At 45.6% G+C, this 15,676-nt stretch overlaps 1 protein-coding gene across 1 annotated transcript; it reads right to left on the reverse strand.

The window, feature by feature from the left end:
- Positions 1-514: 514 nt before the first annotated feature.
- LOC140632287 (uncharacterized) lies at positions 515-9,650 on the reverse strand. Its single transcript, XM_072824200.1, has 3 exons — positions 9,373-9,650; positions 5,513-5,639; positions 515-4,278 (listed from the first exon to the last, which is right to left on the reverse strand). Exons 1-3 carry the CDS (start codon positions 9,403-9,405, stop codon positions 2,792-2,794), a joined length of 1,647 nt encoding a protein of 548 aa, XP_072680301.1. The 5' UTR covers positions 9,406-9,650; the 3' UTR covers positions 515-2,791.
- Positions 9,651-15,676: the final 6,026 nt, after the last annotated feature.

A 15,676-nucleotide genomic window follows, 5' to 3' on the forward strand; every position in this document is an offset into this window, starting at 1 on the left:
TTCTCCTGTATGTCTGTGTACTAATTTCCTCTTAAGGACACTAATCACACTGGATTAGTGTCCACAGAATTGCCTTTATTTTTACTTAAAAAAAACCCCTATTTCTAAATACAATGACATTCTGAGGTACTAGAGATTAGAACTTCAACATGTGAATTTGGGAACATACAATTCAGCCCATAACGAACATCTTTTCATAGGGAACTAACAGGGAGGAGTTTTCATGATGATATCCTCGTTTAACAGTCCTCAAATCACAGCCCTGTAATTCAGGTATTGCATTCTGAGGTTAAGTTAACACAAGAGAATTAAAACATATCCATATGAAGAATCATAAATATCTATACAACTGTTTGATAAAGCCCAAAACTAGTAACAGCTCAAATATCTGAAAAGGATGTATAGTGGTTTATCCATAGAACATTACATTTCTTGACAACATTAAAAGAATGAACTAATTATATAGACCCATCAACAAATCTCAAAATAAATATATCAGATTAGGACACCCAGAGAAAAAAAAACTAAACATTTTATTTTCATGTAAAATTACAGAAAATACATATGAACCAAAGAAGAAAGTAAAGCCACATTTTCCTGGAGGGCAGAGAAAAAGAGATAATTAAAGGGCATGAGTGAATATGGAGTGACATGCACATTGTTGATTGTGAAGATGGTTTCATGGGTTTACATGAATGTCAAAACTCATCAAATGATACAGTTTACATATGGACAATTTATTAACTATACCAAGAAGACATTAACAGAATTATAAAAAAAATTCTTTGGTTTCAAAAAATAAAGTTTGGCAAACCTATATTGACCCTACCATATCCCTTATAATGCCGAGGTCAGCACCTTGCCTCAGTGGCAGCAAATACAGGGGAGTAATGAAACCCATTTCCACATGAGTCCTCAGGAATTCAGGCTAGGTAACAAAGCCTGCACTGTTGGACTCAGATCTTCCTTCTACCTTTGTTTTCCTTCCTGTGCAGCAATGGCCTGATGGTGAACAATGCAGATAAACTACAGGAATCTGTAAAACTCTTAGTTTTTTTTGTGGGGGGAGCAGGGGAAGAGCGCACATGTGAAAGTGTGAATGAGGAGGCAGGGAGCGCACAGGGAGGAGAGAGAATCCCAAGCAGGCTCCATACTGAGACTTGATCTGTACATAGAACTTGATCTCACAACCCTGAATCATGACCCAAGTGGAAACCAAGAGCCAGCCGCTTAGCCAACTGAGCCCCCCAGGCAGCCCCCCCACCTCCCAGATTATTTCCTGACAAGTCCCTCAACTACACAAGACTCACAGCTCAGGAGAATCTGAGAACTGGACCTGCTCATCTTTCACAGCCATACTGACTGAAACAAGCAAATGCCTATTCATTCATTCATTCATTCATTCATTCATTCATGAGAGACACAGAGAGAGGCAGAGACATAGGGAGAGGGAGAAGCAGGCTCCATGCAGGGAGCCCGATGTGGGACTCAATCCGGGGACTCCAGGATCATGCCCTGGGCCGAAGGCAGGTGCTAAACCGCTGAGCCACCCGGGCTGCCCACAAGTGCCCTTTTAAAAAAGGCACATTTCAACCAGTTTGGTGCAGTCTCCTGTACTCTCTATTCATCTACTACTTGCGTACAATTAGGATTCCTCCTATAATCTTTCAGCCACTGGCACCACCACACAGAATTCTGGACATTGGTGTCCATCACTCCTCTGCAGGACCTGGGAACAGATTTCTTCCCCAGTGCTGAGCACAATGCCATATTCCCAGCAAACCAAAGAACAATTTTATGTTGTTCCCAGAAGTACTGGAGGTTGTCACCATTGCACCCCTTCAGGGGGAGCTCTGACACCACAAAATGTCCTGCCACCCAGGCTACAATTTAACCACAAAATCCAATGTAATTTCCTTTGAGGCATGGGGCAACAACACAAACAAGAGCCAAACCAGAGAGAGGACTACCACTCTTCCAGCCCTCTGATGCACACAAACATTGGGGTGCTCACAGGAGCTGTTTCTCCTGTCTTTCTGTTGCTCCAAATCCATCCCATAGAGTGAATAACTCTCAAAATAAAGGTGACTTACACAATAAGGGCTTTGTTATAGCACAAATCAGATTAATGGAGGAAGGCTGTTCCTGGGTTGGTGACTTGGGGGCTAGAAATGCCATCACAAGAGTCACCAGACCAATAATATCCCTAAAAAAGGTGACTTTTCAGGTCATCAGCAGAACTCAGATGGTGTCCTCTGGACCACAACTGGGCCATCCATGCCTTAACTAATCAGAGAGAAAGGAATGAGTACTCTGGCTTCCCACACGTTTACCAGTGAATGGGCAAATACCAAGGTTAACTTCCCTGAACAGGTCAGGGTAGATAAATGATGCACGTGTGGACATCTGCAGGTGGTAGAGGTAAACGGGTGCTGCTACAGAACCAACAGTAATAAAAATCTGACACAGGACTATGCTCAACATACCTGGAATTTTTTTTTAAGATTTGATTTATTTATTCATGAGACACAGAGAGAGAGAGGCAGGGACACAGGCAGAGGGAGAAGCAGGCTCAATGCAGGGAGCCCCATGTGGGATTTGATCCCAGGAGCCCAGGATCACACCCTGAGCCGAAGGCAGACGCTTAAGCACTGAGCCACCCAGGCGTCCCCATACCTGGAATTTATTTTGATGTTTGGATGTATGAGACTCAATTTAGGCAGATGGCACCCTCAAAAGAGATCTCCTTGAGTGTTGTTATACTGAACAAGGAAATACATTTGCTACACATCTAAGTTGTTTTTCCCATGTGAATTTTGTGGTAATCAATGAGGTAATAAGGCCTTTGGCTAATGGCTTTCTCATTCAAGACATTTATGATGCCCAAACCAGTATGAATTCTCTGGTGTCGAGTGAGGCCAGAGCTTTTACTAAAAGATTTCCCACACTGGTTACACTTATAAGGCCTTTCTCCAGTGTGAACTCTCCGATGGTCACTGAAGTTGGAGCTTCGTCTAAAGGACTTCCCACACTCACTGCACTCATATGGCCTTTCTCCAGTGTGAACTCTATGGTGTTTAAGGAGTGCAGAGCTTTGGCTAAAAGATTTTCCACATTTGCTGCACTCATAAGGCCTTTCTCCAGTGTGAACTCTCAGGTGTAGAACAAGGCTGCAATTCTGGCTAAAAGATTTCCTACATTCACTGCACTCATAAGGCTTTGATCCTGTGTGGACTTTCTGATGTTTTAAGAGACTGGAATTGTAGGTAAAGGATTTCCCACATTCATTGCACTCATAGGGCCGTTCTCCAGTATGAATGGTATGGTGCTGCAAGAGTGCAGAGCTTTGATTAAAGGACTTCCCACATTCACTGCACTCGTAAGGTTTTTCTCCAGTGTGAATTCTCTGATGTTGAATGAGGTTAGATCTTTGACTAAAGGATTTGCCACATTCTCCACACTCAAATGGCCTTTCTCCAGTGTGAACTTTCCGATGGTTATTGAGGCTGTAGCTCTGGCTAAAAGATTTCCCACATTCACTGCACTCATAAGGCCTTTCTCCAGTGTGAACTCTCCGATGCTGAAAGAGGTTGGAGCTTTGGCTAAAGGATTTCCCACATTCCCCACACTCATAAGGCCTTTCTCCTGTGTGAACTCTTTGGTGTTTAATAAGGCTCGAGTTATGGCTAAAAGATTTCCCACATTCACTGCACATGTAACATCTTTCTCCAGGGCGGACTCTCTGGTGATGGGTAAATGTGTGCTTGTGGCTGAAAGCTTCTGTGCAGTCTCCCCAGTGGTGTTGAGTCTTTCCCTTGGGGAAGGCCATCCTGCATTCAGTTCCACTGTTTGACTTCTCTCCAGTGTGTGTGGCTGGTTGCTGGAGGAATCCTGAGCTGGCCAGGAAGTCCTTTCCAACCTCCCCACAGATAAAGGGCTTCCCTGAAACTTGCAATCTGCAACTCTTGACCACCACTGAAGCTCTGCTTATGTTGCTTCCAAAGGGCTGATCTCTCACGTGCTGCTTTTTGTGATGAAGGTTTTCACTGAAACAGAATCTTTTCCCATGTGTCCCATTGGTATATAGTTTCTCACTGAATTGTGTTTTCCAGTGCTCAGCCAAGTGAAAACTGTCTTTCAAGATTGGACCACACACCTCATAGGGGTTGGCCTTCTGGGAAAGAAGACCTGTTTTGGGAATCCTGACCTGTGATACTCCTTCTACAGAAACGCTCTGCTCAGAAGGGGCCTTCTCATCCTCTGCTCCATGCTCACAACCTGAAAGCAGGAAATGCTGGTGAAGTGCACAGTGACTTTCATGGGTAGGCAGCTGGTACACAAGTGTGTCTAACAAACCCAGAAATGAGTCCACAAGACTGTTTACAGGATTTGAGGTTTGAATTCAGCAGCCTTGGGCCACTAATGATCACAAAACAGGGGTACAGGAGCATTTGTGAGGTGAAAGAAACACACTGGGGAGAGACAAGGTCTACACATAACTTTCAACAGGACCTAGTCTGCTGTGCAGAAGGGTGTGTTCAGGCCCAGGAGAATTCAATAGTGAAAGAGAGGCCAGAGTTCAAGAATGTACATACACCTCATGACACAATACATAGGAGCCAATGAGAAGAGTACCCTAAATGGAGTAGTGACTAAAATGGTCCAGATGTGGAGTCCAGAGAGGTGCAGATTAGGCCTGGACAGGAAGTAAGAGTATAAGCGATGAACAACAGTTGACTAGTCACCTAAGTGTGAAGAATGGGGAAGAAAAGGCAGATATGAAGTGTGGGGACCATTCTCATTACCAACAAAAGACCAGTCATGTGGGATAAGTTTCTGGTGTTATGTGTACACAGCCCTGTTCAGAGCCAGGCTTCCTCTGAGCCCATCTTGCTGCAGCTGGGTTCGTATCTAATGTGTGAACCACAACGGACTCTCCACCACAACCACAAGACAAGCAACTACGTGGTCCTGGGATGATGCAAGTACTAATAAGAGAAAGACTGGGGAGATAACCGAGCACTGGCCAAGAACAGCTCAGCACATGCAGCATACAGGAAAGAAAACTTCCAAAGAGGGTCTTGCAAGAACAAACTGGTCTATGTAACAGTGATGGTCAGTGATGGCAATTTATGGCACGAAAAGGAATGAGGATATGTCAGCCAGAGGAAGAGAGTAGAAAGTGGAACCTTTGGAGAAATTGGATACTCAGGTGCTTTGTAACTGAATGTCACCTGGAGGGGAGAAAGCACGAAAAGTGGGATCCCCTGGGCCGACTGGAACACTCCTGACCCCGGTTCCTTTTCTGAGAGGTTTAGGAGTAGCTGGTGTCAGGGCTGTTCAAGGAGTAGCAGTGCACACACATCTCAGCCCAGCCCAGTACACTGCCTACTTGAGGAAGTGGGGAAAGAAACAGAGACCATGATCATGATGGGAGGACAGACCTGCCCTTGGCAAAAAAGGAAAAGGGAGAGAATCGTTCAGGGCAGAAAGGTGGGGTTGAGGGTCTTACCCAAGGAGGTTATAAGTGCTAAGTTCTCCAGCATCACATCCTGGTACAGGTGTCTCTGAGCCTCATCAAGAAGATCCCATTCTTCCCAGGAGAAATACATGGCGATATCCTCAAAGGTCACAGTGCCCTGTAAGATGGAGACAGATGAAACCATAAATAGCCTTTCCCTAAAAAATGGCAATCCATCCCCTCCACACCTGCCCCTCACTCATCCTCCTCTTAAGTATCCAACACAGAAGAGAAACCAGGCCCCAGCACTGCTGATGCCGCTGTCTCCTCACAGGCCCGTTGATCATAGGCACCGGCCATCAGTGACAAGACAAGGCAGGTGGATAAAAAGGTATCAAACAAAGGTCTGGCACAGAGGCACTCACTCATTTCTTTTCGTTTCATTTTTTAAGATTTTATTTATTTATTTGACAGAGAAAGAGAGCATTGTAGGTAGAATAATAGTCACAGGGAAATCGAAAACCAGGCCCTCCGCGGAGCAGGGAGCCTGATGTGGGGCTGGATCCCAGGACCCTGGGATTGTAACCTGAGCCAGAGGCAGATGCTTCACTGACTGAGCCACCCAGGCACCCCACTCAGTCCTTTCTGCTAAGCAATTCCCCTAGTATGGACAAACCATGCAATTCTCAATACCAGGGCCTGGGGCATCAGGCATACTCCCTCTATAAGTACACATCATTCTTTAGATTGCATATCTCCCACTTTTCCAGACACTGCCATATGCCCATGGCTACCACCAGCTTACTGCCCTGCATATCTTAGGCATCTCTTTGGCTTTACAATTATACATAACTGTACTTCAATCACCTCCTCTTCACCCCACTAGTGAGGATGGGATTGAGTGCTAGGTTTACAGGGATGGCCAAACATAGACACCTAACACTGGACAGATGAAATTGACAGCACTTTTCTAACCATACATATTCACAATGTGGGAGAGGAGGATGCCACAAGCCACACAGGGCCACATGGGGGTTCCACTCTGGGAAAGAGTGAACAGCTAGTGGTTTTTAGACCCAAGCTTTGTAATATCAATAGAAAGAGGTCCTCCTGTCTCCCCTGGGAAGATGCTGCTGACTTATCCTAGTAACTCCATGAGCAGGTAGAGAACTGAAACCAACTACAGAGGGATAAGCAGGAACTGCTTCAGATCCCTTTGGTAAAAACGCTGTTTGGTTAGGAGATCTTATTTCTGGGAGCAGAGTGGGAGGAGAAGCAGCACTGTGGCTATTTGAGATCCTCAAGGTTTCTAGACATCAGTGCTGCACATAATATTGGGTCTTAATTTTAGACCTGGCACTGAAACCTGACAACAGCATCCACAGGACTCCTTGCAAATTCAAACAGGACTGAATGCTACTGACTTCCCAGGATGCCCACTAGCAGTCACAGCCCTAAATCCTTCTACGAAGGCTTCACTTCTGGAGTCTGTTCCTTGCCTCAGACATGAGGATCTCAGAAAACCATGGCCCTATTCCACCATATGCTGCACTTTGTGTCCACCCCCCGCCCCCCAAAGCAATCACAACTTCCTTCATTCAAAGGCTAGCTTCATCAGTGGTCGACCCCAAGCCTTACTGACTCTCACAAATGACCACATTTGCCATTTGCCCTTGACCTTATCTTCCTGGCTGAATGAAACAGGGCCCCAACAAGTCCTCACAAGGCTCTGGTGACTGCACAGAGTGATGAATAAGCACCCAATCCAGTCTACACAACATCTTGCCTCAGTTATCTCTTGCCTCCTTGTCCACCTCATTCATGCCCACCCTTGCCTTGGAAGCCTTGGCCATGTGCCAGAATATCCTATCCCTGACACACACACTCCTTTCAGGGCCATTTACCTGCCTCACTTGTGTTGTTTTTTTTTTTTTTAATTTTTATTTATTTATGATAGTCACACACACACACACACACACACACACACACAGAGAGAGAGAGAGAGAGAGAGAGAGAGGCAGAGACACAGGCAGAAGGAGAAGCAGGCTCCATGCACCGGGAGCCCGACATGGGATTCGATCCCGGGTCTCCAGGTTTGCGCCCTGGGCCAAAGGCAGGCACTAAACCACTGTGCCACCCAGGGATCCCCTCACTTGTGTTTGTGAAGCTTCAACCCATCACCAAGGTACCTAGGCAAGAGGACCAGTCCACAGTCCCCACTCTCCTGCACCTGGTCCCCTAATAGGTTTACAATCATAACCCGACAATTACCCACCCCAATCGTGAACACTCTGAACCCTTCCCCAGACTCCTGGATCTGTATACAACTACCCCCACCATGCACCCATTCAGTGGTTTCTGAAACACTCCAGACTGTCAATTACCTCAATCAAAGCTCCTAACATCCCCTTCCCCACAAAGAGTATTACTTCTACTATATTCTTCATCTTAGATAATGGACCTTCCACTTCTACAACTGCTCAGACCTAAAACACTGGGGTTATCCCTGAGTCCTATATTTCACTCCTCCCTCATCAGAGAATCTAGTTGCCCCTTTTAAAACATGCATCCAGAATCCAACTACTTTTCTGAAACCACAACTCCGGTCCTTTAACTCTCACCTGAGCTTTGGCAGTAGCCTGATCTTCCTTCCTTCTTCTGTCTCACAGTCTGTTCTACACTCTGCAGTGAGGTGGGGTCTGGTAAGACCTTGTAAGATCACTTTCTGCCTCCAATTCACACCTCCCCATCACCTCCAAAAGACACACCCAACTGCTGAGTCATTCGTCTTGACTCCTGTCCCCCTGCTCTTTGTTCCCACCTAAAAGGACACTTGTGGTTTTTTTCTTTTTTTAGACACACACACACAGAGAGAGAGAGAGGGGCTGAGACACAGGCAGAGGGAGAAGCACGCCCCCCGCAGGGGGCCCGATGTGGGACTGGATCCCGGAGCCCGGGATCACGCCCTGGGCTAAAGGCAAACGCTCAACCACTGAGCCACTCAGGCATCCCAAAAGGACACCTGTGTTTTTCTGCACACTCTCGGTTCAGTTACACCTCTAGGCATCTGCATATCGTGGAACCAGTTCCTGGTGCAACAGTTGCCAGAAATAGGAACATTTTTATATAAAGCCTGCCATGGACTTAGGGCCCTGTGCTTGGGGTTTCCCCAGGACCCCCAGACCCAGGCCTGGGGGAATGACACTTAAAAGCCCCAGGACACCATAATCCAGAGATCATGTGGGTGGTGGCCAAGGCCAGTGAGTGGTTGCGACATTCTCCACCGACCTGTGTAATGGGAGCCCCTCTGCCAGAATGGGAACCTGTGCAGAGGCTGGCAGTGGGGGAAAGGGTGCAGGGTTTGTTGGGCTCATGTTTCCCGTCTCCTTCCCTGGCCCTGGAGTACAGGTGACTTCATGTGGCTGAGCCTCAATGCTGTGTCCCCTCTTGCCGACTGTGCCACCTGAACTAAGATCCAACCTCCCACGGCCTCAATGCCCTCTTCAAGGCCATCCGGTCTACTCTTCCACTGAACCGCCTTCGGGAAAAGTTTAAATCCCTAACGGAGACGGTGTCTCTCCTTTGGACAAAACCCCTCCTGGTATCCAGAGTCCTTACCCGAAGGTACCGCAACTCCGCCCGCCAGTTCTGACATGACCCGCCTCACGCTCCCTGTTCCCCGACCTCAGAGTCCTCCCGCCTCAGGGCCCCCTGCAGCCTCTGCCCCAGCCCGCCCCTCCCCTGCAGGCCGCTCCCGCACGCCAGCGCGCTGACGCTCCGAACGCGGGCCCCCGCCCACCGGCGCCTCCCTGTCCGGAACACCCGGGTCTGGGCCGCAGGGACGCGACCAGGCGCCCAGTGCTCGGGCCTTGAGGGTCTGGGTGGGGAGGGCCTGGGGGACGAGCGTTTACCTGCGCCGGGGCCCTGGGCGCGGCCGCCGCCATCGGACTCGGGGGGCGGGGCGGACGGACACCCGGGCTGGGGGGTCTCTGTCCTGGACCCCGTGCGGGGCAGTCTGGGCGGCGTCGCCGAGCCGTGGACCCCAGTCTGTGCGGCGGGGACAGCGGCTCCCTTAGCACCTTCTCGGTTAGTCACCCGGACCCTGAACCTGCGCTCCAGAACATTAGCAGATGGACAGCTATGAAAGAGGCAAAAAGACCGCCAGGGGGATGAGGCCGGAAGTCCCGCCTCGACTTTAGGAGCATATGCAGAAACGATTCTTTTTCTTTACCTTCATAGGTCAGGGATGTAGTCCATCGACGTGCGCTCTTCTGGGTAATGTAGTTCGCAGACACACAGGACGAGGATAGGACACTCCCATTGACCTCTGAGAGGAAAGGCCACGCCCCCAAGAGGGCTCTGGCAATTGGGGTCTCACGTCCCAGGCCAGAAGGGCTTGGCTCTTCCGTCAATGATCCGTACCCGGATTTCTGGAGAGTGGTTTAGAGACATTATTTCAGACTCCTTGATGCTCAGCGTGGTCCCAAACTAAAAATATTTTATATGCTCCCAAAACCTACAGATCGAAATGCACATATCATTCTATAGAGTCGTTTACATACAAAATGTGTTCCTGGAAGCAGAACCTAGGTAACGTCAAAGTCAAGTACACCCAGAAGCATTAGAGACAGTTTTGTTAGTCTGTGTATTTTTGGTCAGGAACAAGGCAAAAATACTTCATATAGAGACATGACAGAGAAGATATAGAATGGATGTGAGGCAACCCTGAAGCAAAAGTTTTAAAAAAGAAATGCATCCGTAGAAAACATCTTTCTAGTCTAATTATTAATTTTTGTGTTTAATTCATTGAACAAGACTTTTATCCATTTAATATCTTACTTTACATCCTAGCATAAACCTAGTTCCTTTTATGAAGCTACCATCCATCAAAAAAAAAAATAATTTTTTTGGAAGGGAACAATGGCTGCAGTGTACAAAGATGGGGCATGTATGCAAAGGTAGCTCTTCTTTTCCAAAGAATTGGGGTACTTAAAACCCTGATTTCTGGACGCCTGGGTGGCTCAGCGGTTGGGCGTCTGCCTTCGGCTCCGGGCATGATCCTGGGATGCCGGGTTGAGTCCCACATCGGGCTCCCACTGAGGAGCCTGCTTCTCCTTCTGCCTATGTCTCTGCCTCTCTCTCTCTCATGAATAAATAAATAAATCTTAAAAAAAAAAAAAACCAAACCCCTGATTTCATCTCATTGTTTGGAAGTGATTAATCATTTCTCTTGCAGGGACTGGTCTTTTTTTTTTTTTTTTTAAGATTTTTTTTTTTTTTTTATCTGACAGAGAGAAAGAGCACAACCAGGTGGAGCAGCAGGCAGAGAGAGAGAGAGAGAGAAAGAGGAAGAAGCAGGCTCCCCTCTCAGCAGCCAATATAGGGCTCCATCCCAGGACCTTGGGATCATAACCTGGATGGAAGGATGACACTTAACCGACTGAGCCACCCAGACACCCCGCAGGGACAGTTCTGCATGAAGAATTGGTTTTACAGTATTACCTCAGAACTATAGTTGCAAAATGAAAATTACAGAAAGCTACTACCAATGGCTATGTAGTGATTCAAAGGTGGTGGCAGCCAGAGCATTGGTGAGACATCAGTGGATGGGGAAAAAGTTAAGACCTCAGAGAAGATTTAGCAGTGATGTCTTGAGAATAGGAATATTTAGGTTGAATGCATGACTAGAATGATCACTCTGAAGATTTTCTCCAAAATGAACTCTTTCTTCATTCTTGAAAACATTGTGCAGTATCAGTGGAGGAAAGAAACAATGTAGACAGAGTAGACAGAATTACAAAAATATACAGAAAAGCTGAGGCTTACTGTATAGTGTTATCCTTTTAGAATTGTGTCTGCACATGTGTGTGTCATTCTGTCTGGGTCCTTAATTCAATTTGTTTTTATAAAAGTTGTTTGTTGTGGCAAAAGTAAAGACACACTTTGTATACCAATCTGCACTATGCTTTTCTCACTTAATATATATCTTGGACAACCTAAAGCCACTTCCTCATTTTATATCCACACTTCCTTATTTCCACATATATGAGACCTAAATCTGATTCTTTTAAAGGACTGCTGTGCAGTTCGTGGTCCTTTTGTTCCATGGCTAGCCAGCTGGCTCAGCTACGAATCTCTCCTATGGGTCCCAAGATCCTTCTTCCAGGCCCACAGAAAACTCTGTGAAGACTTCGACGGTAGTCCCTTGTCCATCTGGCCACTCTCAGGGGTCTCCTGTACTGAGAACTGGAGCAGGTATTAAAGGTATTAAGGCCAGGAGGTTGGTGACACTGACACAGGCCTTAGCTTCCAGATCCTTATGTTTGGGGTGCTGCTTGGTTGGAGTGCCTTCCTTAGGGTCCAGAAGGCAGAAGCAAGGACCACATTATACTGGCTGCATCCTGTCCATAAGAGAGTGTAGCCAAACCAAAGGACAGTTCATCTGCCAAATGCACAGCAAGCCAATAAAAGTTTCCAAAGTGAAGAAAAACAGGTCTTTTATTGGTGTGGCACCACCCAGGAGAACAGGGAGCTAATGCTTGAAGTCCTGAACTCCCTAATGGGAGGAGGGGTCTCCAGAAAAGGTGGATGCTATTGACTGGAAGCCCATGAAGTCATGTTAACAGATGTTACTTCTGGTGCCCTTTCATCTGGTCCCACAGAGGTCTGTTCTATCTCACAAGACTTAAAATCTGAAAAATATATTAATTTCTTATATTACAGATTTCATTAGGTACATCTGGTGATTATGTGTTTAGGATAGTGCTGATCAGCTGCTTGTATGTGCCTAAACTAACCATTTATCCATGCCTAAGTTAGCAGGGTTGCATTCCTTTATGTTCTTTTGAATGATGAGCAAGTATTCATACCTCTTGGGCCTGTGTCTACATGTTCCATGACCAGTCCAGTTGTGCATGGAGACAATATGACTTACAGTGTTCCTTCTTTCATCCAAACTAACAAGATGGATGCTAGCTTCAACAGGTGCTCAAGATTGTCCCACATGCAAGGACACTGCCAGGTGTCACAGTGGAGTGACACTGGAGGGAGTTAGCCTCTAGAGTGAGAATTGAGGATTCAGCCTCTGGAAGAGGAACATGGAATTCAGTGGATGGTGTCACCTGTCTGCACCTGACCTCTGAGCAGAAAGAGTGATGGTCTCTACTTCTGTGAAGGGGACCTAAAGAGCCCAGACTGAGGTTACACATCAGTCCTGTCCCTGGGAATCTCCTCCCCCAAGCACTAAGCAGTGGGATTTACTGTTGCCTTCATATCCCTTGGCTATGATCTCTGTTGCCTCTATCCCTCTACTCTCTTGCTCCCCACCCATGTATAGCTTTGGGAAATGCCCTGAAAGGAGGATGTGACCTCACCTTCCTTGCTTTCTCTCTGCCAGCCCTCTCTTTTAATTACATTTAACTATTACATGTAACAATAATCAAGGGATTGCATACTTTTTCTTATTCCTTTCCATATTTAAAAATGCATCCATAAAACCAAGTCTCCAGCAGTTGGATCCCCTTGTAAGTTCCACTGGTAGCTTTACCTTTAGTAACTGAGTGCAACACAGCTCTGCTCCATACCATGGATAACCAGGGGGTCACCCAAGAATTCGTTTCTTGACCCCTACCCTTACACTTTTTATTTTCCCAAGATACGTGTTTCCGTGAGCCAAGGCTAGTCTCACAAATTCCACTTCTTCAGCATCAAGGAATGACCTTGAGCATCTGCACACAGTTTTCCATGGCTGTTGAGGAGGGACCTTGATAGGCCGGAGGGAAGATCAGTAGGTAGGCCCAGCTCCCTCGTGCAGCTGGGCAGCTATGGAGCATGCAGTGAGATACAAGCAGTCTTCAAAGTCTAAGTGTGGCCTTTAGGAGGTAGCAGGTGTAAAAGGTTGAAGTAGCTTTCAGTTGTCCAAGATACATTGTTAAGTGAGACAGCAGAGTGCTGATATGTATACAAAATATGACTTTATTTTTACTAAGGAAAACAGCTTGTACAGGAACACTTTTTAACATATAGACATACACACAGTGGAATCCATGTGCAAAAGCCATTTTAGAAGGATACCATACTGCAAACTTTGTTTTCTTCAGGAGATTTGATTATCTTAGATCTTTGACATACTACTTTATAATTGTATATGGTATAGGACTCTTTCAGTAAAAGATAAAAGACATTTTATACCTTCGTTTGTATTAGGAAAACAAATATGTATTTTTTGTTTTTCTCTATGTTTTTTTTAAGATTTTTAAAAATTTATTTATTCATGAGAGACCTAACAAAAGAGACAGAGACATAGGGAGAGGGAGGAGCAGGCTCCCTGTGGGGACCCAAATGTGGGACTCAATCCCAGGACCCCAGGATCACGACCTGAACCAATGGCAGATGCTCAACCACTGAGCCACCCAGGCACTCTTTTTGTTTTTGCCAACTTCAGTTAAAAAACCCTACAGATTTAGACAGAATGTCAGTAATCACAAGAAATGCAGGTACATGTTTCTGCATGACACAGTGGAATGGTGGAGATTTCTTGAATATGTATCAGAATCACTTGGAAGCTTGTTACAATACAGATACTTGGGCCTGATCCACAAAGTGCTTGATTCAGTAGATCTGGGTTCCGGATTTGGAATGTAAATTTCAAAAGAGTCCCTAGGTAACACCGTGGGTTAAGGTCTAGGGATCAGACTGAAAATCAGAATTCTAGGAAAGGTGACGTTGACTGGTTCCTTGTCCCAGTCCAACATGGTGGAGATTTGCAGGCTCTGAGAGACAGAACCAAAACTTCTCATCCACATGCCGGGAGTAGAACTGTAGTGAGCCAAGGTAAAGGAATGGCCAACTGGACTTGAGTCCCATGCTGTCCACTGCTAAGAACTGTGAAGCCTGCACTGACTGAATAACCTAGACAACTGGTTTATTCTGCCCAGAATGGGGTTGCAAACATATCCACAAAGCTCATCTCTTAAAATTTCAAGTGTTTTCTCCTCTTATTAAGGAGGCCTCCCTTATTAGGCTGAGTAATATTACATTCCATACTTGACTTCTCAGGAGACTCACCTTGTTTTCCCCTTCCACTTTATCTGCTCCATTCTAGCATAGTACATATTTCTGTAGTTACTATTTTTTCTGTTCCTGGTCTTTCTTCCTTGACAACACAGATCCCAGAGTGCAAGGGTTTTTGTCTCTCTTAGGACTCAATGTTTCCCACGCACAATAAGTGCCTAAAACCAAATTTTTTCATTGATCATCAGTGAGACCAGGAATAAACAAGACATCTCAATTTCCCTATAAATTTTACAATTCTGGGTACTCTAAATGTCCCCTTTAACTCTTTTTTTCTATGTTGATATTGTTCAGACTTTACAAGAATGGAGATTTGTATTTTGGAGACAAAATTTCAAAATACCCATTTTGGTCCTTGCTCAGCTTAATCTGATCTCACACATCACTGTTAAAACTTCTCCGAGGTCATACATTTTCTCATCTTCTACAGATATTTCACCAAAGCTATTCCTGCCACTACCTTTGAAGCACTACAAGGACGCTGGTAGTAGATCTTTGTAATTTGTATTTTATAGCTGTTTTTCTGAGATTATATCAATTCTTAGTGCAAAACGCTCCCTGCATCACAGGACAAACAATAATCAGTTTGCAGCAGTGAAATAATGAATTTAAGATACTCCCAGTATCTCCAGGTAGAAAGAATCCCTCGCATACAACTTCAACGTGGAACACTGGAGCCACTGTACCATAGCAAAATAGCATTTTTTGCATTGATCTTATTTTGAGATTGATGTTGTATTCTTAAAGGAATTTTTTTTTCTTAAAGGAATTGAATGTAATCAGGATATCAAGTAAGACATATTAAATGGATAAAAGTGTTTCTCAGTGAATGGGACAGAATAATGAACTCTACAGGCAAGGGAAATGTATTCTTTGGAATACACAGAGTGTTAAAGAAAAATTTTACTGTGACACTTGTAGAAACAGTAACACAGACTTTATTCAGGACCATCCCACAGGTGCTGGGATAAGGGGAACTTGCAGTAGGGGGGAAAGACATTGGACTCAACTTCAACTTTTTTTTAAGAGTTGGGATTTATAGCCAAGGAACACAGTTGTGGGAGGAGGGTCAGTGGACAGAAAACCATAAGGAGTTTAGGGAAATTCCTCCCAAGCTAAACTAAAAGATCCTTGCTGAAGGAC

This window comes from Canis lupus, chromosome 1 (genome assembly GCF_048164855.1).
Source record: "Canis lupus baileyi chromosome 1, mCanLup2.hap1, whole genome shotgun sequence".
Taxonomy (NCBI): Eukaryota; Metazoa; Chordata; class Mammalia; order Carnivora; family Canidae; genus Canis; species Canis lupus.